The sequence below is a fragment of the Bactrocera dorsalis genome, chromosome 1 (assembly GCF_023373825.1).
Source record: "Bactrocera dorsalis isolate Fly_Bdor chromosome 1, ASM2337382v1, whole genome shotgun sequence".
Classification (NCBI taxonomy): Eukaryota; Metazoa; Arthropoda; class Insecta; order Diptera; family Tephritidae; genus Bactrocera; species Bactrocera dorsalis.
The window spans coordinates 13,208,809-13,235,522 of NC_064303.1; the positions used below are offsets into that span (position 1 = coordinate 13,208,809).

The window sequence follows — 26,714 nt, forward strand, 5'->3', positions numbered from 1 at the left end:
CTATCGATACCACTTTCAATGTATCATAACGTGGGAACCCCAGATGCTTACAGCGTAGTCTTGACAATGCTGGACAAGTGTACAAGAGATGCTATATTTCACTGGTGTCTTGCTCTAGACATTTCCTGCTGTATATATTAGAAAAATATTTCATTTAGACTTTGAATATTTTTTAGATTTAATTTTTTTTTTTTTTAATTTTATAGTGTTAGAGTAATTTTAGCATACATTTTTTTTTTGATATTTTTGTGTAATTTATATTTTTTGAACATTTTTATATATTAAAATTTATTTGATTTAAGATTCAAAGCTTTTTAATATTTTTTTATTATATTTTATCAACGAATATTTTTGCTTAAGTTTTTTTAATACTTTACTATTTTGCTTAGTGTGACATCTTCAGCCTTTGTTATTTATGCTTCGAAATGTCAGAGTATGATTTTGCATTGACATTTCGTTGCGTTCTTCACTTGGTATTTTTCTATTCATTTTGATATGGACTAGCCTCTTTTAAGGTGTGCTGACAACTACTTTGTTGCTTGTAGAAATAAGTTGGCATTTGAAAATACATTTTTATTTTTACTTGTGAGCTAAATGCTATGCTTGAAACTTCATTATGTGACGGATCAACATAAAATCTCTTGTATGGAATACAAGAAAATAAAATAAATTTTTAAATGGATGTAAGTAATGAAAATCTTACAAAAATTCTTAAGTTTGCTGGAAAGGTAAAATGAATTATGTAAGCAAATTTTTCTGAAATTAAAAAAAAAATATTTTCAATTTTTTTTTTATATTAAATAAACAAAAATAATATAAAAATAAATAAATTAAATTAAATTTGAAAATTTTTTAATTTCTTATTTTTTTATTCTTTTGTAATTTAAATGAGAGAAAATTAAGAATTATAATCTTTAAAATAAAAATAATTAATTAATAAAAAAAAGTAAATGAGAAAGTTATGAGTTGGAATTTTTCGAAAAAATTTTCAGAAATATACTTTTGTGATTAAACAACAGAAACTCAAAAAAATTAAAAAAAAAATATAAATTCTTTAAAGAAATTAAATTAAAATTTTTTTATAAATTAATATATGAATTAATTTAAATAAATTAATTGAAAACATAATTATTATAAGTAATTTAATTAATTATTTAAAGAAATATTTACTAAAAATATTAAATGTCGAAAATTTTTTCTAAAGTATTTTTTTTTTTAATTAAAATAAAAAAAAATTAGAAAAACAATGTATTTTAAAACAAAAAAATATATTATTTAAAGAAATTAAATAAATATATTTTATAAAATTTTAAAAATTAAATTATAAATTAAATTAATTCAATTAATTAAAAACAGAATTAAAATAATTAATTAATTAAAGAAATAATTACTAAAAAAATAAACGTCGAAACCTTTTTTAAAAACATTATTTTGAAATCAAAATAAAAAAAATTAAAAACGATGCATGGAAAAACAAAAAAAAGTTTAACAAACTTATAAATTATTTAAAGAAATTAAGTCCGTTAAATTTATATAAAATTTTAAAAATTAAATTATAAATTAAATTTATTTAATTAATTAAAAACAAAATTAAAATAATTAATTAAAATAATTAACTAAATAAATAATTATTAAAATGATTAAATATCGAAAACTTAACAAAAACTTTCATTTTATTTAATTTTCTTTTTCAATCACAATCTCGAAAAATTTACCCAATAATCATACTAAATTTTAAATGTATTTCGCTTCCAAGAAGTTCGATGAATAAAACCATTGATTAACCAATTAAATGCAAATACCGACATTTCTTCATATACATACAAACACACACAAATTGGTATCTATAACTGACTCACCAGTTATTTACTGCCGACTACCCGGAATGTGTGAAAGCGGCTGAGCTTCAAGCGAAATGCGCGAAAACCACCGATTTGCGGTTAAAAAAAGCAAAGTGAAACAAAACACAACAACAACTATGAAAAACGAAATACAAGCTATAATCACTTGTCAACAAGTCGACAAATGTCAGTTGACTGCAATGATTCAATCATTTGCTTGCAACAGGTGAATGTTGCATACATTTTTGCACGTTTCGATGCATGAAGCATTTATATAGACACATACACGGTAGCTAAAGAGCCTTTTAAAGTAGTATTTTAAATATTTCTTGCAAAGTCAATTGATTTCACTGGTGATAAGGTGTTTGATGAGATATCTTCGGGGACTATTGCAGATAGGAAGCTTGCGTGGAAGATGAATTTAGAGGGGATGGTGAAGAAGATGGCGGTTAGAGCAGCGATGGCATGGAAACGCGTTGAGGTCTTTCAAAGAAAGAGTAGTTAAATGGCGATGCAAAACCGTGATATCCATAAATCAATATGACGAACGAAGCTGGGTGGAAAGTTTGGTGGTGGCGCTTACCGACGTGATCTCCAAATCAGATTTCTGTTGGCAGTAATAAGGAAAAGTCAAATTCATTACTTTTTCGGAAGTCTCCTACAGACGTAGGAGACCACATGAGACAAAACCAGACAATATTATTTCTTTTCAGGTATCTCTTAGAGAACTTTGAGACAATATGAGACAAAACAAGATAAGTTTAGAATCGAAAGCAGCAGATCAATAATTGTGAGATTCCTTAACCACATTTCTGTTGCATTGAGTACCGTCTGTCGGTTTACTTCTGAAGTAGTCCCTCAGTCTTCGAGATATCGGTTGAAATTTTTAATATATTCTGTCCTCCCTAGAAGCTTCTCATTTGTAGGAACTACCGATATCTGATCACTATAGGATATACCTGCAATACAAATTGATCGTCCAAAATCAAGACCTTATATGGGAAAATTTTTTATTTGAAAAGATATCTTTACGAAATTTAGTATAAATTATTGTCTAAGCCAAAGATACAAGCTGTAAATATTTTATTCAGATGAAACCACTATAGCATATAGCTGCCATAGAAACTGATCGGCCAAAATCAAGTCCTTATATGAACAACTTTATTATTAGACGAGCTATCTTTATAAAATTCGGCATAAATAATTTTCCAATGTATTGCTATAATATCCGAAAATATTGTATAGATCGGAGCGCTATAGCATATAGCTGCCATACAAACTCACCGATGAAAATCGGCTACTTGCATAGAAAACTTTTGTATTTGATGAGTTATACACATGATATTTGGCACGATTTATTGTCCAAAGCCACGTTACAAGCTCCGGATATATTGTTCAGGTCGGACCACTATAGCATATAGCTGCCATACAAACTGATCGAACAAAATCAAGACAAAGATCTTCATGAAGGCTCTTTTTTCTTTATAACGGGTTTCGGTTCCGCTTGAAGCACCGTGACCCCGTTTTCCTCAGCCATTCTGAAAAATAAGTTTCTCTTGAAATCAGTCACCTTTGCATATGCCAATCACCAATTAATCGGAAGTGATTAAACAGCCAATTTAACTATTGTTAGCATCCAACACTGCCATTCGGCATATATTTGACATACTCGCATGACCGACAACCACTTTCGATGACTCAATTAAGCAGGCAATTTGTAACTTCTTTGAACCGGCAGTGAACGTGTGTCATGCAGCTCAACGAGCAATATGTCACTTACGAACCCCTTCACCTGAAGCACTTTCATATTCATGAGTTGTCGCACGGAAGGATTGCGAATCAATTGCATACATAGGTACTTCCATATGTGCATATGTACATACAATACATACATACATATACATACATATATGTATATATATAGTAAGTATACAGCCATAAATGCAAAGGAAAGTGAATTTTATTCTATATGCAATCACAACAACCAACTACGAGTGCCATACAAAGCTCAGTAACAATAGCAACAGCATTGCAATAAAACAACAACTACAAATAACCGCTGGCGTTTAGCAGTCAATAATAATGAATTGATTGATAATTTAGTAGAAAGTTGCGGCCAGTCATGTTGCAGCGAGTTGCAGCCATGCTGTGGCTATCACGGCTGTTATTGTTGTTGCTGCTGCGCGGCATGTTCCGCGCATATGTGCAGTTTTATATGCATTCCTAGCAGCATAAACGCCATTGCAACAGTGCTGTTGTTGTTAAATTTTACTCTTAGCCTGCGCGCATGCGCCGTTGCATACAAACATCGCGCGTCGCGCTGGGAAAGTGTGTGCGCGTCGTTGTGCATACACGCCGAAAGGTGCGGTGAAACTTTTCGAAAATTTTCGGTTTTTCTCCGCTTCTTGTGCTTGGCGCACGCGTCTATGAGTGCCTTAACGCCTGCGTTTGCGCAGCGTGATTACACACTCCAGCTTATATGCATTTATATATGTACATACTATGTACAGTACATACATACATTGTATCTTTATTGCATTGCATTACACGGCGGAGGTGTTTATTCATACTCGTAATTTCGAAATAAAAATTCATTTAAATAAATAAAAAAGTTAGTGAGAAAAAGAAAAATATTTGCTAATGCTAATCATGTGCGGTGGCGTCAATGCGTGTTTGATATGTATATATGCATGTGTATATGTGGTATGTATAAGTATGCTGGGTGCGTGCTTGGCTGTGAGCAGTGAATATATTTGAAGGCAGAGGCGTTGGTGAGGTTCAACATTTTATGGGAGATCAAAAACCTTTTCAGTTTGTACGGCAGCCATATGCTATAGTAGTCGGATATAACCAATTTTTTCAGAGATTGTATTGTTACTATGGAAAATAATCAATGTAAATTTTCGTGCTGATATCTCGAAAAATAAAAAAGTTCTCCATACAAGCAATTAATTCCGATTGTTCAGTTTGTATGGTAGCTATATGTTATAGTTGGCCGATATCAACAATTCTGACAAATGAGCAGCTTCATGAGTAGAAAAGGACCTGTGCAAAATTTCAGTTGATTATTTCAAAAACTAAGCGATTAGTTCGCGCATATAAAAACATACTTCTGGGCAGACTGACAGATATGGCTATATACAGGTAGACTCAGCTCGTTATGCGGATCATTTATATCTGAAAGAGTTTTCAGAGTTTGCTTCTGGATGTTACTAGCTTCGTAGCAAACTTTATATACTCCGTTCAGTGTATAAAAATAATATACTTGCATAGTGTAGCTAAAAGCTAATGTAGTCTTTCAAAAGCTTTCAGTTGAGAATTCTTCTAGAGTATAACGCTCAAATATTTTTGGCTGAAGATATATAGTTAGGAATATAAAAAAACATACCGATATTTTTATTTAATTAATAGCATGTGAAAATATCGATATATCGATTTATTTATAAATATCGATATATTAATATACCGCTATTCTTTATTTTTCCAAATAACTTGAAATATTGGAAGAATGGTAAAAACAAATAAATATTTTTAATAGATAAAAATATCAATATATCGATTTCTTCAAAAATATCGATATATTATTTTACTGCTATCCTTTATTTTTCTAAATAACTTGAAATATTGTAAACATTGTAAAAAACATATGAATATTTTACTTTATTGAATACTCGAAATATATCGATATACCAATAAACAACAATTATCGATATATCGACTTCCTAAAAAAACATAGAAATAGAGTGGACTTAAAGCGTAGTCATTTGTTACAATAAAATTGTTGCGTGAATTTAAGTAATCGATAACAAATTTTGTATATCGATATTTTTTGAATAAAATTGCAAATTGAACTGCAAACGATGCCTGCAATAAATTTTTTATAGGAATTAAGTAATTGAACTTCACTTTATAGAATGGACTTTAAACGTTGTCAATTGTTGCAATAAAACTGTTGTGTGACTTTGAGTAATCGATAACAAATTTCTTAAAAGTCGAACTTTCTCTTAAACAGTATCGAAATATTTTTATATTCCTTCCTTTCTTTTTGCTTTACATAATAGACTTAAAATGTGGTCAACTTTTGCGATAAAACTTTTAAGTAATCGATAACAAATTTTGTGTATCGATATTTTTTTAATTAAAATGAAAACTAAATGGAAAACGAAGCGAATAGCTGCAATAAATTTTTTATCAGAATTAAGTTATCGATAACAAGTTTTATATATCGATATTTTTTGAAAAAAAATGCAAAATGAATTGAAAACGAAGACATTGGGTCTAAAAATTTTTTTCACAGAACTAAGTAATCGATAACAATTTTTATAAATCGATAATTTTGTCATTAAAATGTCAAAATAAAGCAAAATTGGTGCTCGTGAAATATTTATAAAGCGAAAATAAAATAATTACTTCGCTTCCATATTATTAAAATATTATACGAAATTAAAATCAAACACTCCAACGATGTGTGCCACTAACTGACAATATTTCCAAGCTCAACCAGTGAGTTAAGGCTTTATTTATGTGCCTTGCATTACGCACCTCGATATATTTGCATAATAAGTCAACGAAATTTCTTAACCCCTCCCACTTCACACACACTGTCATCACCTCTTGTCAGTGCTTTTGAGTTGCCGCTGAGAAAATCGCACCGCCGTAACAGCTTGAACCTGCATACTGCGGCCCTTTATAACCCCCAACTGTGCGCCAGGCAATCACAGCCCCCAGCTGGTTGTCTAAAATGTTTGAAATCTAATCAAAAGTGGCAGTTTGCAGTGTGTTGGTGCGGCATTAAGCCATTCATGTGGCAAATATGCATAAATGAAATAAATCAATTTACAGTTAACATGAGTCAGTGGCGCAAAAAAAGTTGCCGCATTGCTTTTTAGTTTATTAAACTCGCATTTAATTATTGCGTGTTGTTTTAAGTAATATACTATTGTTTAAGTGTTGTTGCTTTATAGTTGTATTTGTTGTTTCTTATTGTAGTTTGCGCAATATAAAGTTGTTTGAAGTTATTGAACTCATTATTGTTGCTGGATTTTTAATTAATTTATGTATTTGTATTTGTTGTGAGAGATTTTTGTGGTTTTGTGATTTTTTGGTTTTTTGAATTTTTTTTATTTATTATTATTTATTTTTTTATGTTTTATTTTTTATTTTTTACTATTTATTTTTTTATGTTTTATTTTATATTTTATTTAATTTTTGTTTTTTACTAAGGCAAATTATGATTTTTTTCGTAGTGTTTGAATTTATTTTTTTTTAATTAATTCTTTTTTATTATTTATTATTTTTGTAATTATGTTGTTGTTAAAAATATTTTTTTTTAACGTTTGTATTTGAAATTTAATTTTTTTCTTTTTTATTTTTCAGTAAATTTTATTTTATTTAGTTTTTATATATTTTTGCATTTTTTATACTTAAAATATATTTAAAAATTAATTTTTTAATTTTTTTTTTAATTTTTCTAATTTTTTAAATTATTATTTTTTTTGAATGTGACAATTGTTTTATTATTTTATATATACATATATGGGTTTTATTTTTATGAACTTTCTGTTTTTTTAATTTTCATGAACTCTTGTTTACTTTTCTTCCCATTTTCTTACCACACTTTATATTTTCAAATTTTTATTATCTTGAATTTCATTTCTGTTTCGCTTTATTTGCATTTCAGGCTGGGAATTGCGTGGCCTTAACTGTTATAAATACTTCAACATAAAACATTCATGGGAAAAGAGCGCTGAGCTGTGTCGAAGGTGAGCGTAATTAAAATGCAATAACACAAGTAATTAGCCAGACGAAATATATTAAGTTATTAAGCCAGAGAAAATCAAAAAGCAAATTTAAATAACAAAATTTTGCATATTAGCACGCTTTATTCAAGCGCTAGGAAGTTTTCAGTTTTTAGCATTTGATTGCAGTTTAGTAAATTGTTTGTTAATTACGCGCGAATTTGTCTTAATTTGTTGCATAAAGTGTCACGTCACCGCTGCAAATTCACACCTAAACAAACACATGCTTATGTACATGCTATATATGTATATATGTACATATGTAGGCATTATCATTGTGCTTGTAAAAAGTAAGGAAGTCACTGTCTGCAAGCTATCCGGCTATTGTGTAATTCGCTGTGGGTTTTTTGTTATTGTATTTCTGTTAAGCACTGCTAGGTCACTATGTTAGTATTATGATGTGATATGTTTGTACTATTTATATAACTGAAAATGAAAATATTAAAAAATTTTATTTTTTTTTTTAATTTTGAAATTAATATTTCATTCTTCAAAAAGGACAAAAGTCTCATATTAAACATAGTATTTCTTGATTTATTAAGCAGTCTCGGTGGGCGGTGGTTCAAAATCCGGTTGAGACCAAATCGAAAAAAATAGAATGTTCTTTCCAAATAGTATTTGACCCTAAGTACCATAGAATCTTCCTGATCGCTGAACGACGGCCCACTACTGTACAACTGTCAGATCCTAGAGTAGAAATCAGGAAATATGCTGAACTCTCTTCTCGCATGCAAGTTCTTAAGGTGGTGTGGAGAAGGAAGAGGTGGAAGCATCCAGGTATTTTTTCCATCATTGTCCAGCCTTTGCGAAACTAAAGTTAGAAGATCAGCAATCTTACCTTCCATGAACCAGCAGACCTTAGCCGTCTCAAGAATTTGCGATAGGCTCAGAGCACTTTGTCGATTTGTAAATCTCTTTTGATCTATTATATGAGAGTTTTAAATGAGATCACTGGTAGGAACGACCTCATAACTTAATTTAACCTAAGCTTTAGTGCACCTCAACATTTTTTTATATTTTTTTTTCATATATATTTTATATGAATAATTTGAGAGAGTAAGAGTTAAAAAAATTTTTAATAAATATTTTTAATATTAAAATTGTAAAATTTTTTTTTTAATTAAAAATATTCGTTTTATAAAAAAAAATATTTTTTTTTTTAATTTAAAATTTTATAAAAAAAAAAATTTGGAAAACGAATATTTTTTATTGTAAATTTTTTTTTTTTTTTTTTAAATTTTTTTTGTAAATTTTTTTATTAATTGTTTTTTATTTTTTAATTGTTTTTTTAGCTCTTCCTCTCCCAAATTTTTCAAATAAAAAAGGAAAAAAATATTTATTTTAAAACTTTTTTTTTATAAAATATTATTTTCATATTTTTTTTTAATATATATTTTTAATTTATTAAAATTGTTTTTTTTTTTTTTTTTGCATTACAGTATCTGTTTTTATTTGAACAATTTTAGAGAGAGTAGGAGTTAAAAAATTAAAAAAAAAAAATTTCTAAAAACTATTTTTTTGTTTTAATAAAAAAAAAACTAAATAATATTAAAAAAAAAAACTAAAAAATAATATTTTTACATAAAATATAATATATAATATTTTTAATTAAATTTTTTTTTTGAACTTTTCTTAATTAATTTTTTTTTCATTTCTTAGTGACATCACATTAGACATAAAAGTTGTATGAAATACCTATTTAAGTATACATTCACAGATTATATATTATTTATTTATATACATACGTATATAAGTATACATATGTATGTATACCCGCATATCTCCTATTTACCTATCTTCATTTGCTTATCAGCGTCAAGTGAAAGATAAATCTAGAGTCCCCTTTAAATGCGAGGGAAAAACACGCTAATTGGTATGCGCACCTGTTTGTTTGAGAAAAATATTTACACATACCAACAAAAAATATGCCACATACGCATATCCATACATACATACATACAGGCGCGTGTACTTCGAAAATGTCGCCTAAAGCGGTTATTGAACTCAATTTTACCGTTATTCGTAATATTACTTGCGCACAATTACCCGATTAACACTTAAGTACTATGTGACTACACTTGTGCTCGTGTGTGTGCGTGTTATCGCCGCCGCTGATCGATTTTCGAGCCGCAAATTTCACTACAGATCACTGGCCCTAAGCGCTGACCGATAGTTATGGGCCACACGTAGCCACACACAGTGCGTAAGGCATGGTAATTCGTGACGCACTTCAAAACAAAAACAAAACTCTCTACTTGTGTTGTTGTGTGGGTATTTGTTTGTTGCTTTTAGCCAAAAACGGCAAAGTGAAATGATTGAAGACGTCGCTGTCCATCAATCGAACGTGTGGATTACACTCAAAGCAGGCACTTGTTGTAGTACATATAGTATGTATGTATATAACGTTATGTATGTGTAACTGTAACAGTAATGTATTGCTAATTGTGTGCAGTATCCATTATGTATAAATGTAGTACCTAGAGCTAACATGTAGCTTAATTAAATCCGTCAACTAAATGGCTATTATGCTGTCCATATTTACATGGTAACCGGGTAAGCATAGTAAAATTAACCCATGTGTGTACATATACATATATGCACATTAGGGTGCGTAGAACAAATTTTTATATCTTGAACGGGTTATATTTTGTCCCGAAGTTTGTAGTACCCAGAAAAAAACGTTGGAGACTCTAAAAAACATATACATATATTAAAGATCAGCTGGAGCCATGTTCCTCTGTATGTATGTATATACGCAAACTAGTCCCACATTTTTTGAGATATCGCTCTGTAAAATGGCTTACAACCTCTACTCCTCAAGAGGCTACTCATTTAATGGTATCGCCGATATCGCACCACTATAGCATATAGCTGTCATACAAACTGACCGATTCAAATCAAGCCCTTGTATGTAAAACTCTTTTAGTTTACAAGATATCTGTACAAAATTGAACAGACATGATTGCTAAAAATTATGCAATAGTTTCTGGAAATATTAACGAGATCGGGTAACTATAATATATAGCTGCCATAGAAACTGACCGATCTAAATTAAGTCTTTGTAAGGAAAACTTGTTTGATTTGCGAGATATCTTCTTGAAATTTCGTATGTATTGTTATTTAAGATAACAAAATAATCTCAGTAGAAATTGTTCAGATCGGATCATTGTAACATATAACTGTCATACAAACTGACCGATCTAAATAAAGACTTTGTAAGGAAAAATTGTTTGATTTGCAAGATATCTTCCTGAAATTTGGTCCATATTAATATTTAAGATAACAAAATAATCTTAGTAGAAATCGTTTAGATTGGACCACTATAGCATATAGCTGTCATGCAAACTGACCAATCGAAATAAAGTTTTTGTATGCAAAACTTTCTTGGTTTTTGAGATATCTTTCCGAAATTTGGTGCAAATTACTAATTAAGATTCTCAGAAAAAATCGTTCAGATTGAACCATTATAGCATATAGCTGCCATAGAAACTGACGGATCAAGCTGTAGTTCTTGTATGAATAACTTTTTTATGTGACAAAATATCTGCACGAAACTCAGCATGCATTATTATCTAAGTAAATGTTATAATATCCGAATGAATTGTTTAGATCGGACTACTATAACATATAGCTGTCATAAAAACCGAACCAACCAAATAAAGTCCTTGCTTTATAAACTTTTTTATTTGCAAAGCTATCATCATAAAATGTGTCACAGATTTTGTTTGATGCATAATTTTTAAGCACCCTAATATACATATTTACATGTACAACAATATATGGCGTTAGAAAGTGCGCTGCTTGTCATCAAACTGGCGCGGAACTGTTTAACAGTAATAACCACCAGCATATTAAAGTGCAATAATGTAACATTTAAAACACTTTCGAGCGAATGTGTTTACAGCAAACGCCACTTTAAGTGCTGAAGAAAGTATATTTGCATGTATGTGTCGTAAGGAAGTCAAAAATTTAACAATTAATGCAATTTCCACGACTCGACTGACTAGTTTGTGACAGCTTTGACAGCCATCCATATACGTTGAAATGATGAAGAGGTCAGCTAAACTGAAATAAAGCAACGGTTGTCACGCGATCTATCACTAATAATTGGCAAATTAACAATAATTATATTTTTTTGTTAACATATCTTTACGTTTTTATATACTGCTTTCAAAAATCAACAATTTTCTCGTGATATTTTTGGGTTGTCATAAATTTCGAGGTTATCTACTTTAAAGAAATGGGGAATGTTTATTATCATTCGAAAGGACATTGTTTGGCATTTATTTTTTGAGGATTAAATCTTTCAAATGTTGGCCGCGGCTACGTCCCAGATGGCTTGTCCGTAAGTTGAATTTTCGATGACTCGTTGGAGCATTTCTAATGGTAACTGGCGAATGATATGAGTGAAGTTTTGCTCCAAGGCCTTGTATCGAAGCGGAATCATCCGCATTGATTTTAGACTTTACACATCCACTTAGGAATAAGTCTAACAATGTGATAACACACGATCTTGGTGGCCAATCGACAGCCCAAAACGTGAAATTATTTGCTCACTGAAGTGTTCCCTTCATAAATCCATTGATTGATGCGATGTGTAGGAAGTAGCGCCGTCTTGTTGAAACCAAATGTCGCTGAGATCACGAGCTTGAATCGCATTCATCAAATAGTCGGTTATCATGTCGCGATATCTGTCGTTGTTGACGGTTCCGTTCTCATGGGCATCATTTTTGAAGAAATATGGACTGATGATTCCACCGGTCCACAAAGCACACCAAAACGTTGTTTTTCTGAATGAAATGACAGCTCTTGGATCTCTGCGGGTTGTCTTTTGTACCAAGTATGACAATTTTGCTTCTTTACATACCCATTCAGCCAGAAAATGGATCTCTTCGCTGAACACAATTTCATAACCAAAATCATTATATTGCTGTCACAATTATTCTCAGAAGATTGTTATCACTTTCAGAGTGACGACCCATTTGCATCACCTACTAGATTATATTTATTTACCATCTCTATCTAACAAAAAAATCTCGCATGCGATAATTTTTCTGGTTTAGCCAATGAGAAGCACTACTTTATATGAAAATGCTTAATTATACAGTTTCTCAATAATTTTATACAGCAGAGAAAGCTGTAGATTATCTCATTTTCTAGCATGCTAGCTGCTAGCTGGCGAGAAAATTCTGATATGAGACCTTTTTCATACACATCATAGCGGCGCTTTAGCCAAGAGATTAATAAAAGTGAATATATAAAATAATAAAATAAAAAATACAACAGCAAAGTATGTATGTAAAATGAAAAAATATGCAACAACAAAAAATGTAAAATTAAAAAAATACAATAATGTAAAAAAATACAACAACAAATAGTTTAATACAAAAAACAACAACAAATCTCGTAAAATAAAAAATAGAAAAAAATGTTATATGAGCCGCCTAACTCAGCGTTGGCAGTAGAACGCGCACAGCCACAGTCACTTGATCTGCAGTCGCGTCGTCGCAGACACAGATTAGCGCGACAGCATAATGGGAAAATGCTAGATAAGCATAATTTTAGATGTCATGTTACATACTTATACAGTTACATATATACATATTTATGTTATGTTTGTATGTATTTATGTTAATGGATTAACAAAGGCATCTCTTGTTTCAACTCATCAACTACCTGACTGCAAGCTAAGTGGCTCTGTCTTCATTCCCCTGCCTCAGCGTTGACTTTAGTGTATGCAACAAGCCGCAATTGACGCCCAGTTTCGAAAAGCAAGTGGTGAATTATAAAAAAACTACAACAACAAGTGTAGCATTAACCTATTTCAATGTTTTTGACCATTCGAGTTCAGTGACAGGTGCTTTGTTATTGTTCTTGTGCGTCTAAAGTCGCTAGCAAATTGAAAATCATTGCTTGGCAGACAGCGAGAGCAACTAATACAATAAAAAAACAACAAAAACGAAATTTAAATTGAGTACCCCACTCACACTACGACGCCAGCGGCGATCTTTTGTGCGTCTGCGCAGCATCGCCGTTGTGCAGGTAGCTCGCACGCCGCTGAAATCTAACGCTTGCACTATTAATATTGTCTACAATTATTTCTTTTTTCTTTCTACCTTTTTGGTGCCCAAATTGGCCGCGGCGTCTCGCTCGCTACTTAGTTGAAAAAAGAGAAAATAGTTGTGTAGTGATTGATTGTGTTAAATGGTTGCTTTGTTGGGCACAAAAAGGTAGATTGTTTTCATTGAAAATTTTTCAGAATTGATTTTACTGATTTTTTTCACACACACTCATTCTTGTGACGCATTCATTTGATGGCGGAAAGTGCGCGCGAACAAAAAACTTTCACTGAATACAATCTTCTACAAATTATTTCAACTGAATTACGCCATAAAAAGGGATGCTAAGGATTAAGAACAAAAGTCAGTTAAGAAAAATTGAAAGGGTCTTAAAAGTAGTTGTGGATTCTTTTTGAGCCGCTTTGCTCCTTTGGTGCGGTTTAACTCCTTTTTCCACATTACATACAAACAAAAATAATCTTACAATCCTATAATTTCATTGTGTTTACCCTTCTGAATCAGAATATTCTAGAAGTGTGGTTAACGAGTCGGCCAGCTTATGGTGTTATTCGAAATCTCGATATTATAAAAAAATCGGGATTTCGAAAATTTTCGAACTTAAAATTTTCCAAATTTATGAACAGTTTTTTTAGTCTCGAAACAATTACGTCGTTTAATTTCCAATTTCAAGTTTACAAAAATCGGTATACCGAAAATATTTCGAACTTAAATATTTTTAGTTTTTTAAGAGCTTTTCCTAGTCTCGCTACAGTTAGATTGAAGCTAACTTATAAATTTCGATATTAGAAAAATTCGGGATCCCGAAAAATTTCGAACTTAAAATTTTTCAATTTGTCAACTGTTTTTTTTTAGTTGCGAAGCAATTGGATCGTTTAATTAACAATTTCTGGTTTAAAAAGATCGGGATACCGAAATTTTTTCGAACTTAAAAATTTCTAAATTTTGAAAAGCTTTTACTTTCTTGCAACTGTTAGATTGACACTAATAATTTTGATATTATGAAATTTTGGGATCCCGAAAATTTTCGAACTTAAATTTTTTTATTATTATTATTATTTTTAAATACTGTTTTTATTTTAGGCGTAATCAATGGCATTTCGTAATATTTATTTTTTAAAATTGATATTGCCAAATTATGAGTAATAAAAAATAATAATCTTACTAAAGTTATTAATTACATACATACATACATATGTATGTATATGTACATAGTTATATATGTGCATATATTATACATAAATATAGCCTTATTAGCTATTTAACAAAAAATATTTGACAAAAAGACAAAAAAAAATATGAATCCCGAGTTTTCGGGATCCCGAAATTTCAAACCTGAAATGTGAAGTTGAGCCAAGAAATAGTTTCGCAGCTATAATAATATTAGAAAAATGTCTTTACTTTGTGTAATCAGCTCTCAAAAACTTTCAACTAGTTTGCTCCCCGCCAGATACTTTTTTCCGGAGGTCCAACGAGAGATCGATTATGTGATTAAGATAATCCAAAATTTTAAAATTCTCTAATCGAACCCTCAAAATCTCTAATTCAAATAGATAAGATACATTTTGTGCCTTCAATGAAGCGTTTACTTTTCTAATTCTTCCAAGAAATAAAATAGTTTTTCTTTTCGAAATTACGGCGTTAGGCCATATGTTCTTTGAGGAACTCAATTTTGTATTTTAGTCACGTTTTCTGTTGATGTAGATTAAGCATTTCTTCTTGGCAAAAAAGTTATTTTCTTTTTCGAAGTTACGACGCTTGGTCTTACTATTTTGTTTGGCCTTTAATTTGATTCTTTTCGACAAGTACTGTTCCTTTGATATACTATAGACTCAATAGAGTTATGTTTTAAAGTCTGCGAATAATCTCACTTCAAGGTTGAGAACTATCGTAGTGTTATAAATTCATTTACCCCAGGGCCTAACAAGTATCACATAATACTCTTGATATTCGAAAGGTAGTATTACATTCTTCCCTCTTAGTCTTTTGAAGGTCCAGTGTCGACATAATCGATTTTGTTTTTGTTATTTACCATATCAATGCAATTCTTAACTAGTTATTTACGATATCGTATTGCCAGATCTTTATCCTAAGTCAACTGTTCTATATTAATTTTCCTCATTTTTCTTCAAAGGCGGCGATTCATATGAGCCAATTTGAATTCACATATCTTATGTATCTCTCTTGTAAATCTTAAATATTTTTAGCGAAATTCACAGCATCAGCTGTTTGGCTGACGTCACTTTAGCTCATGCACACTGCTCAATCTAAGTTAGGTTAGGTTAGCAACATCCAAGCATCCTAACCTCATCACTAAATGCACAAATATCGCGCTAAAAATGGCTCAAGTCTGAATTTCATCTTCAATGAGAAAAAGTTCACACGATTTGAGTGTGTTTTGAAATGAAATGAATTTTTAAGTATCAAAGCGTGACATTTGAAGTGAGCCGCTGGTCCGCCCGAATACCGGACGTGGTCATTTTTGACGCGCCAGAAAGCGAAATTGGTTGTTGTGGTTTCTTGCTTTGCTTTTGCTTATTAAGAAAAATATTTACACACACCTTTTTTGCTACATAATACAGATGTTCATATGTATGCTTGTACAAATTAACGGTTATTATTCATACAACTATTTGTCTGTTTCGCTTTTTTCGATTGCCGTGTGAATATTTCAGTTTTTCTACTTGAGTGAAAGTTACAGCTGCAATGAAATTTGTAGAAAATCAACAAAACAAGCATGAGTCTGTGTGGCAACTTGTTCTAAAGCTTAAAGCTTTCGAAATCGGTTGAAATTGACATGAAAGAATGTGTGGAATTTCACTTTTGGACAGTTGTGGTATTTTTCATGGATGAATGAGTGCGAGTTGTGGCATGTAAAATAACAAAGAAAATATTATGAAAATGAATTAAAGCATTTGGATATTTTTCCATCACAGCTTTTTGGGAGTAAAAATGCACAGTGGAGTTATTTTGTGATTACTACATCATTGCTGTTTCTTTGAATCTTTTTCGAGTCTCGAAACAATTCGATAGCTTATATTTGCTAAATACTTATAAATAAATAATTAAATTTTTAATTAAATAATTAATTTTTTTTTTTAATTTTGCAATATTGGGATTATAAAAAATCGGTATACCGAAAATTATTCGAACACAAAGTTTTATAATTTATTATAGGATTTCTCCAGTCTCGAAACAATTATTTAGATTGTTTATTTGCGCTGAATGTTAAGCTCATAGCCAATATATTAATAAAAAATTATTTTAATTTCTAAATTTTCGAGATTATAAAAATTCGGGATCCCGAAATTTTTTCGAACTTAAAATTTTATAATTTATTAAAAGCGCTCTCTAATGATCGAAACAATTAGTTCGTTAATAGTATTTGAAACTAAATAACTAAACCACTACATTATAGTTTTTCAATATCAATTTCGAAATTATAAAAAAATCGGCATCTCGAAAAATTTTCTAAATTAAAATTTTCTAATATATGAAAATCCTTTTTAGACTCGAAATACATTGATCGTTTAACTTTTAATTTTTGGGCTTAAAAAATCACAAATCCGAAAATTTTTCGAACTTAAAATTTTATAATTTACAAAGAGCGCTCTCCAACCTCGCAACTGTTAGATTAAAACTAACTAATCAATTTCGAAATTATAAAAAGTCGGGATCCCGAAAATTTTCGAACTTAAAACTTTTCAATTTATGAACAGGTTTTTTTAGTTTGGAAACAATTAGAAGGTTTATTTTGCAATTTCGATATTATAAAAATTCGGGATACCGAAAATTTTCGAACTGCAAATTTTCTAATTTATGATTAAGTTTTCTTAGTCTCTCAACAGTTAGATTGATCGGGATTCCGAATTCGGAAGCTTTGGAATGTACAAGTTTACACGTTTGTTGCTGTTTATTAAAGAACTATAAAATACAAAAAAAATATATGAAAACATTTCGGGATCCCGAAATTTCAAACCCGCTGCTATAAAAAGTATAAACAGATGTTGGAGCACCTAGTTAACACATTTGCGTAAAAATAAAAATAAAAATAAAAACAAAAATACCGGGATCCCGAAATGTAAAACGCGAAGTTAAGTATTATAGAAGAGGTCGTCAGAGGTCACTTAATATCTAATCCGAAGTTGAGAAATGTAGAACATGACACTGGCGCAACCAGTTAACATATTTGAGTACAAAATAAAATAAAATTGAAAATTCGGGATCCCGAAATGTAAAACCCAGAACTAAACGATATAGAAAAAAGGAATTGAGCAACTTTTTTGTATCAAAAGGTCTACAAAAATATACATAGATGCATGATTCTTAAATAATATACATGCATATGTTTGTATGTATTTATATGCAGATATGCATCAGCATTTTTTACCCACACGTGCGCACCAGCAAGCAACCAAGCCAGCCAGCAACATTTAATGTTTATTGAAAATTTGGTTGCAGCTGTGCAGATTTATGCTCGCCATTAAGTATGCGATTTTGAATGCTGCGGCATTTATGGCATGCCGACATATGCAACAATAACAATAACAACAAAAGAATGCTCGGTTGATTTGGGAATGTCTTAAGCACTTTTGAAAGCGCAACAACAATAAAAGTATTCATGAAAATTCCAGTGGAAACCTGTTGGCGTTCAAAGAGGTGTGGTAATATTCGAAAACATGCTGGCTGTAAAAATGTTGGTGTAGGTGATTGTTGTAGTACATACATATGTATATATGTGTATATGTGATTATGTTAGTGTGTATGTAGGTGCATTCATGTTTATATGCATTTATAGCTGCATTCTTCGATGAGTTCTTTTATTTATTCCTACGCTGTGAATACCTAAATTGAATTTAATTGAGATGCTTTGAGTTTTGGTAATTTTTTTTCTCAAGAGGGTTGCCAAGTATTTTTTTTATAAATAAATTTGGGTTCATAAATTTTGATATTTACATATGGTATTTTATAGTAATATATTAATTGAGAATTTGTGCAAATTTTTTCGATAGAGTTGCCAAAAATTTTTTTAATTAAAATAAAATTAATTTGGATTCAAATATGTGTATGTATTACAAGAATTAAAATTTTTTTTACTAATTTTTTGATAGAGTTGCCAACCATTTTTTTGATTAAAAAAATAAAAATTGGGTTCATAGATTGTGATATGTTGAATTATATAGTATTATAATAATTGAGAATTTTTATTAATTTGTTTCAATAGAGTTGCCACTCTTTTGTTTCAAAAAAAATTTTGGTTCATTATCTGTGCAATGGAGTTTTATGAAGTATAATTGAAATTTTTGCTAATTTTTTTAATAGAGTTGCCAACCATTTTTGCTTTCAAAAATAAATTTGTCTTTATAGTGAGGTAACATAATAATTGAGATTTTTTAATTTTTTTTCATAGAGTTGCCAACAATTTTTTCAAAAATAAATTTGAGTTTATGACTCAGATTTTATTCGATTTACCACATATTGAAAAGATACATATATGGTATTATATAGTCTTGATACATGACATTGATATATCAATTTCATAATTTTTTCGATAGAGTTACCAATCATTTTTGGCGATTTAAATAAATGATTTTTTTTCTATAGAGTTGCCAACAATTTTTTTTTTTTAATAAATTTTTGTTCATAATCGAGACTGTTTTCGATTTGCTAGTGAAGAGATATCCATGACATTGTAGGTAATAAAAGTCTGAGAAATTCTTAAGCGTCGGTCAAATCAAAAACTTTGGACTCAGAAAGTCCTTCACTCTTTGTTTTTATTTTAAAGCTGCGCTAATGTTGTCGCTGTTGTTTCAGCCACAGAAAACGTCCCTGAAGTAATTTCGGCCAATGCTTCCGAGTTGACAATGCTTGGCCACATGAAAATCCGAACCCATCCCCGATTACGGTAACTGGACTGTCGAAAGATGCGCTGTTAGTTCAACTTAGTTTTGAACATTTTTCAGTTCAAACCCTTTGAACTTTGAACCTTTTGATCATCATCCTTCTTCTTCTCGATATCCAACGACCCAAATAATACCTTAAAAATCGTAACATTGTGGCTTCACAGTGTGGAGGTTCTGACTTGATTGGAATTTTTAGTTAAAATTTTTCAACCTGGGGACTTGTTCTCATAAAGAGTAAAAAAAATCATTGGAGGAAGAGCCATATAAGCAGAGAATACTGTCCAAACATCAATCAAAAATCTGAAAGTGAAAAATTCCGGCATCGCCTACTTTAACTTCGAGCAATCGGCCGCTCAATTGGCACCAGCCAACTCCAACTCGCAGCATTCAATTTAAATTGGATTTTCGAAAAATAAAAGAAATACAAAAAAATAAAAAGTAAGAAAAAATTAAGAAAATAAAAGAAAAATTAATAAAAATTGCTAAAAATAAAATAATGCTTCATATGCACACACACACACATATCCACCACTGTGTAAACCTCAATCACCTGGCCTTCGCTCTATAATTTCCGCGCTGCTGCGACTTCAGATCATATCAATGGCATTTAATGACCTCGCGGCGTTATTCTTAAATACCTACAATGGCGCAAAATAACAACGCATTGTTGTTGCATGTCGCACTCATAATATTGTTGTAATTGTTCCGCTATTAGTAAGTGTGTGTTGTTGAAGTAATTCCATTTGGCATTGATTTGGAAAGGAAAGTTTCCAACGCCACTCACAGCCAGCTCTTTGGCTATTGTTGTTATTATTGCTAAGTTGACTAACACAAATTAGGCCAAAAGCATAATTGAATATGTGCTGCTATTTGTTCTTTTTTTTGTTGATAAAGTGGTAAAATACAGTCGACAGAGCAAAAGATGCGGCGCAAAGAATTCAAAGAAAATAGAAAGTTGTCTGATGACAAGTTAATGGCAGAAATGGTTGGCAATGTGCGTGTGTGTATGTTTTTTTGTATTTTTTGCTTATTTTTGTACCGAAAATTAGCGTGTGCGTGCTAAATTCTTGGACCATTCATTGGCTCTTATTGACTTACACTTTCTATGGGTTTTTCAAGTAATTTTCAACTTTGGAAAAATAATTTTTAATTTTTATTTTTTATTTTTTTATATTTTATTAAATTTTTTTTAAGGATTTTCTTAATTATATTTTTTTTTCAAATGTTATAAATTATATTTAAAATTTTAGTAATTAATATTAAAAAATTTTAATTAAAAAATTATAATCAGAAAACTTAGCATCGTTGGAAGAAACAGAAATTATTAAAATTAAAAATGCAATTAATTTAATTTAAAAATAATTAAAAAATTAAAAATTATAATTAAAAAATTTAGTAAACAGAAACCATGGGAAAAAATAATTTTGAGATATAAAAATTTTTAAACTTTAAAATATTATTAATTTAATTTAAAGAAAATTAGGAAAAAAGTCGATTTCAAGTAATAATTTCAATATAATTAACTTAATAAAAAATAATTAATTTAAAAATTATTCAACTTCAATTATCTAAATAAATATGTCGAACTTAAACATAAAAAATTAAAATATAATTAATTTAATTAAAAAATTGTAATTAAAAATTTAATTTAATTAAAAAAATAAAAAAAGGTAAAGAGATAGTTACTGGGAGAATTAAAGATAAAAAATTTTCAAATTTAAAACATAATTAATTTAATTAAAAAAAAAACATTAAAAAAATTATACGTTAAAGAAATTAGCAAAAAACAACAGCAAAATCCGTTTCAAGTAAATATAAAAATTTAGATATAATTAATTTAATTTAAAAAAATTAATTAAAATATTATAATTAAAAACACTCAACTGCTAGTATGGAAAAAATTCGATTTAAAATAAAAAATTGTAAAAATTTGAAATATAATTAATTTAATTAAAAAAAATTAATGTAATTCAAAAATTAAAAAAATATAAAAAATATTCAAATATTAAATATAATTAAAAAATATGTAAAATAAAATTAATATTAAAAGCTTAATATATAATTAATTTAATTAAGAAAAAATTAATTCAAAATTTATGATTGAAAAACTTAGTAATTAGTAATTAGCAACTATGGAAAAAAGTCTATTTCAAATAAAAAAATTGTAAAAATTGAAAATATAATTAATTAAATTAAAAAACACAAAATTTAATTAAATAAATATATAATTAAAAAATTAGAAATAAAAAATTATTAAAGAGTCACGATGGGAAAAGACGCTATCAAAAATATAAAACATATTTAAATTTAAATATAATTAATTAATTTAATTAATTAAAAAAATAATAATAATTAAAAATTTATAAGTTGAAGAAATTAGTAAATAGACAATATAAAGAAAAGTAAATTTCAAACATAAAATGTTTTTAATTTTAAAATAAAATTCATTTAATTAATTAAATTAAATTTAAAATAAAAATATTTTAATTATTTTTTTTTAATTTTTTCGGTTTTCGAATATTCGAATATTTTTACTTTACATTTTAATTTTATTTAAATTTACTATATACAAATATTCCTCATAATTTTAATTTAAAAATTAATAATTTTTTTAATTAATTTTTTTTTTACTTCAATTTTTATTTATTTTTTATTTTTACTAATTGAAATTTTGTTATGTTTAAATTATTGTATAGAAATAAAGATAAAAAAAAAATAAAAATTAAAGAATCAAAAAATTAATTAAAAAATTTAATTTTTTAATTAATTTTTTGATTCCATAATTATTTTTATGTATTTTTGATACACTTAGTAAACATGAATATCTGATTTTTTACTTTCAATAAATAACGTCTTTTTAAAACTATAAAATTAAGGATTCGATTATTATCTATTTTAATTTTTTTAATTATTTAAATTTAATTTTTTTTAATTCTTATATAAGCAAATTCCATAAAAAAATTTTTTCATACAAACATTTTCATCTTCAATTTTATTTCCTCTCTTCCTTAGATATGGCGCCGAACTCGTGGCTATCGACACCTATGCGGAGAACAACAACACGCTTGCAATTGCGCGCACAAACGATCCCAATCGACGCGCCTCCGATAAATATTGGTTAGGTTTGGCCTCGCTGGATGATCTGCGCACCAACACCTTGGAGTCCGCTTCGGGCGCGCTTATCTCACAATACTCCGGTTTCTGGTCACTCAATCAACCCGACCCGATGTCTGGCGAATGTGTTGCCGCCACCTTCGCATCGCGCATGCAATCCTGGGGATTGGACACTTGCGAGAGCCTGCTGCCGTTCATGTGCCGCGCGCCGGCATGTCCACAAAACTCCATACACTGCTCGAATGGCTTGTGCGTCAATCAGGCGTTTAAGTGCGATGGCGCTGATGATTGTGGCGATGGTTCGGATGAGTTGGATTGCCCGGCACAGTGTCACTATCACATGCAATCGGGCGGTGATGTGATTGAAACACCAAATTATCCACATAAATATGCGGCGATGAGCAAATGCAAGTGGACACTGGAGGGTCCATTGGGTAGCAATATCATATTGCAATTCCAAGAATTCGAAACGGAAAAGACATTCGATACAGTGCAAGTGTTGGTCGGCGGACGCACTGAAGACAAGTCGGTGTCGTTGGCAACGCTGAGCGGCAAGTTGGATTTGACGATGCAACCATTTGTGTCGGCATCCAATTTTATGATTGTCAAATTCACTACGGACGGTAGTGTGGAGCGTAAGGGTTTCCGCGCCACCTGGAAGACGGAGGCGAAGAATTGTGGTGGCGTATTGAAGGCGAATCTGCAGCGTCAAACTTTGACGAGTCCAAATTATCCGAAACAATATCCCGGCGGTTTGGAGTGCTTGTACATTATCAAGGCGCAACCGGGACGCATTATTTCAATTGAGGTAGATGACTTGGATGTGGCCGAGGCACGTGATGTGCTGCTCATACGTGATGGTGAATCGCCAATGAGTCGACCCATCGCACGCTTGACTGGTCAAGCTAAGGACAATGAGAAAGTGATTATCTCGACCGGTAATGCTTTGTATCTTTACTTCAAATCGAGCTTGGGTGAGTCGGGTAAAGGCTTCAGCTTACGTTATATACAGGGCTGCAAGGCGACCATCACTGCTCGCAATGGCACTGTGACTTCGCCTGCCTACGGTTTGGAGGATTACCCAAAGAACCAGGAATGTTATTTCACCATACGCAACCCAAGCGGTTCACCACTCTCGTTGAAATTCGATAAGTTTATGGTACACAAGAGCGATTTCGTGCAAGTCTATGATGGTTCCTCGACAGCTGGTCTGCGTTTGCATTCGGGTGATGGTTTCACAGGCACAGTAGCGCCTAAACTAACGTTGACTGCCTCATCCGGTGAGATGTTGATCAAATTCACCTCAGATGCGCTACACAATGCAGCTGGGTAAGTCACGAAAGCTGCTAGACTTTTGATGGTATCATATTATTAATACTTACCTACTTTACAGCTGGTCCGCCACCTTCTCTGCCGATTGTCCCGAGCTCAAGCCCGGCATTGGCGCTTTGGCTTCGAGTCGTGATACCGCTTTTGGCACTGTGGTGAAGTTTACTTGCCCCATTGGACAAGAGTTCGCGACTGGCAAGAATAAAATCGTTACCGAGTGCATGAAGGGTGGTAACTGGAGCGTCTCGTACATACCTAAATGTCAAGGTGAGTCTGAACGATACGATATACCGAACAAATTAATGCTATAACACCTGTTTTTCTACCACACGCAGAGGTCTACTGTGGTCCAGTGCCGCAAATTGATAACGGTTTCTCCATCGGCTCGTCGAACGTCACATATCGCGGCGTCGCCATGTATCAGTGTTATGCCGGCTTCGCTTTTGCTTCGGGCGCGCCAATTGAGAAGATTTCTTGTCTGCCCGATGGCCGCTGGGAACGCACGCCGACTTGCATGGCCTCACAATGCTCTCCGCTACCCGAAGTGCCGCACGCAAATGTGACGTTGTTAAATGGCGGCGGTCGCAGTTACGGTACTATCGTACAATACGAGTGTGAATCGGGTTATGAACGTAATGGTCACCCTGTGCTGATTTGTATGTCTAACGGCACTTGGAGCGGTGATGTGCCACGTTGTACGCGTAAGCGTTGTTACGATTACCCAAAAATCGATAATGGTTTTGTCGTGGACTCAGCACGTCCCTACTACTTCGGCGATGATGCACGCGTGCAGTGCTATAAGGGTTACAAGCTGATCGGTAGCAATATTATACGTTGTAATTCGGAGCAAATCTTTGAAAATCCACCCACCTGTGAAGATATCAACGAATGCACGTCGACTCAATGTGACTTGGCCACCACAGAGTGCATGAACACGAATGGTTCGTTCCATTGTCAGTGCCGTGGCGGTTTTGCGCCAACGCCTGAGTGTCGTCCCGTCGGTGATTTAGGTTTGGCCAACGGTGGCATACCCGATGACAGTATTATGACTTCGTCCAGTGAGGAAGGTTACACCAAGGGTTTTGTGCGTCTCAATTCAGCTGGCTGGTGTGGCGCGCTTGTCGAACCGGGTGCAAATTGGATTTTGATTGATCTCAAAGCACCAACTATACTACGTGGTTTCCGTACGATGTCCGTGCAACGTTTCGATGGCAATGTCGCATTCACTTCGGCCGTGCGTCTACAGTATACCGATGATCTTACCGACGTCTTCAAAGATTATACGAATCCCGATGGCACAGCTGTTGAGTTCCGCATACTGGAACCCACTTTGTCTATACTCAATCTACCAATGCCCATCGAGGCACGTTATATACGTTTCCGCATACAGGATTATGTCGGCGCCCCTTGTATACGCATGGAGCTGATGGGCTGCACACGTTTGGACTGTGTGGACATTAATGAGTGCGCTAAGAATAACGGTGGTTGCGATCAGAAATGTGTGAACTCACCCGGTAGTTATGGTTGCTCCTGCAATACGGGCTACCAACTGTTTGCAGCTAACGGTACAGCTGGCTTTAGCATTGAACGTACCGAAACAGGCGAACGCGATGGCGATACTTATCAGCGTAATAAGACTTGTGTGCCACTGATGTGCCCACCACTGTTGGAACCTGAGAACGGCAAGCTCTTGACCGACAAGAACGATCATCACTTCGGCGATGTTGTGCGATTCCAATGTAATTTCGGTTATATTATGTCAGGCAGCGCCGCTGTGCTTTGTCTCTCGACGGGTCAGTGGAATGCCACGGTACCGGAATGTAACTGTAAGTTCACCATTAAAACTTTGCTTATATCTCATTTAACTAAACTTTCTTCATTAGATGCCAAATGTGTATCCTTACCTGATGACAAACTAGAGGGTTTAGCTGTCGAACGTCCAGATCCCGAGTCCGTACTCGTGCCTTTCCGTGATAATGTAACCATCACCTGCAGTGCGCCTGGTCGTAAGCTACGCAATACAGCCACATCCGGTTTCCGTCAGTGTGTGTACGATCCCAAGCCCGGTCTACCCGACTACTGGCTATCCGGCTCGCAGCCTTCTTGTCCACGCGTCGATTGCTATCAACCAATGCCAACACCTGGCGCTGAATATGGACAATTTGTAGACACACGCTTCCAGAGCTCATTCTTCTTCGGCTGTCAGAATACGTTCAAGTTGGCTGGACAGACGTCTCGTCACGATAATGTCGTGCGCTGTCAATCAGATGGTATTTGGGACTTTGGTGATTTGCGTTGCGAAGGACCAGTGTGTGAGGATCCTGGCCGTCCAAGTGATGGTCGCCAAATCGCGCGTAGTTACGAACAGGGTTCGGAAGTATACTTCGGTTGCAATCGTCCCGGTTATATATTGATTAATCCACGTCCGATTACTTGCATACGTGAACCTGAGTGCCGTGTAATCAAACCTTTGGGTGTTACTTCAGGTAAGATACCTGATTCAGCGATTAATGCCACATCGGAGCGTCCGAATTACGAGGCTAAGAATATACGTTTGAACTCTGCGACGGGCTGGTGTGGCAAGCAGGAAGCATTCACTTATGTCAGCGTTGATTTGGGTCAGATACATCGTGTGAAGGCGATTTTGGTTAA

General features: G+C 32.1%; 1 protein-coding gene across 2 annotated transcripts in view; it reads left to right on the forward strand.

Annotated features, from left to right (window-relative positions):
- The window catches only part of LOC105233403 (sushi, von Willebrand factor type A, EGF and pentraxin domain-containing protein 1), a 108,825-nt gene that overhangs the window by 32,977 nt on the left and 49,134 nt on the right, over window positions 1–26,714 (forward strand). For both annotated transcript variants that reach the window (XM_049446649.1, XM_049446650.1), the window contains exons 3-7: window positions 7,522–7,603; window positions 22,632–24,062; window positions 24,127–24,329; window positions 24,398–25,888; window positions 25,946–26,700. In XM_049446649.1, the coding sequence (XP_049302606.1) occupies window positions 7,522–7,603; window positions 22,632–24,062; window positions 24,127–24,329; window positions 24,398–25,888; window positions 25,946–26,700 (3,962 nt within the window). The remainder of the gene's footprint in view (window positions 1–7,521; window positions 7,604–22,631; window positions 24,063–24,126; window positions 24,330–24,397; window positions 25,889–25,945; window positions 26,701–26,714) is intronic.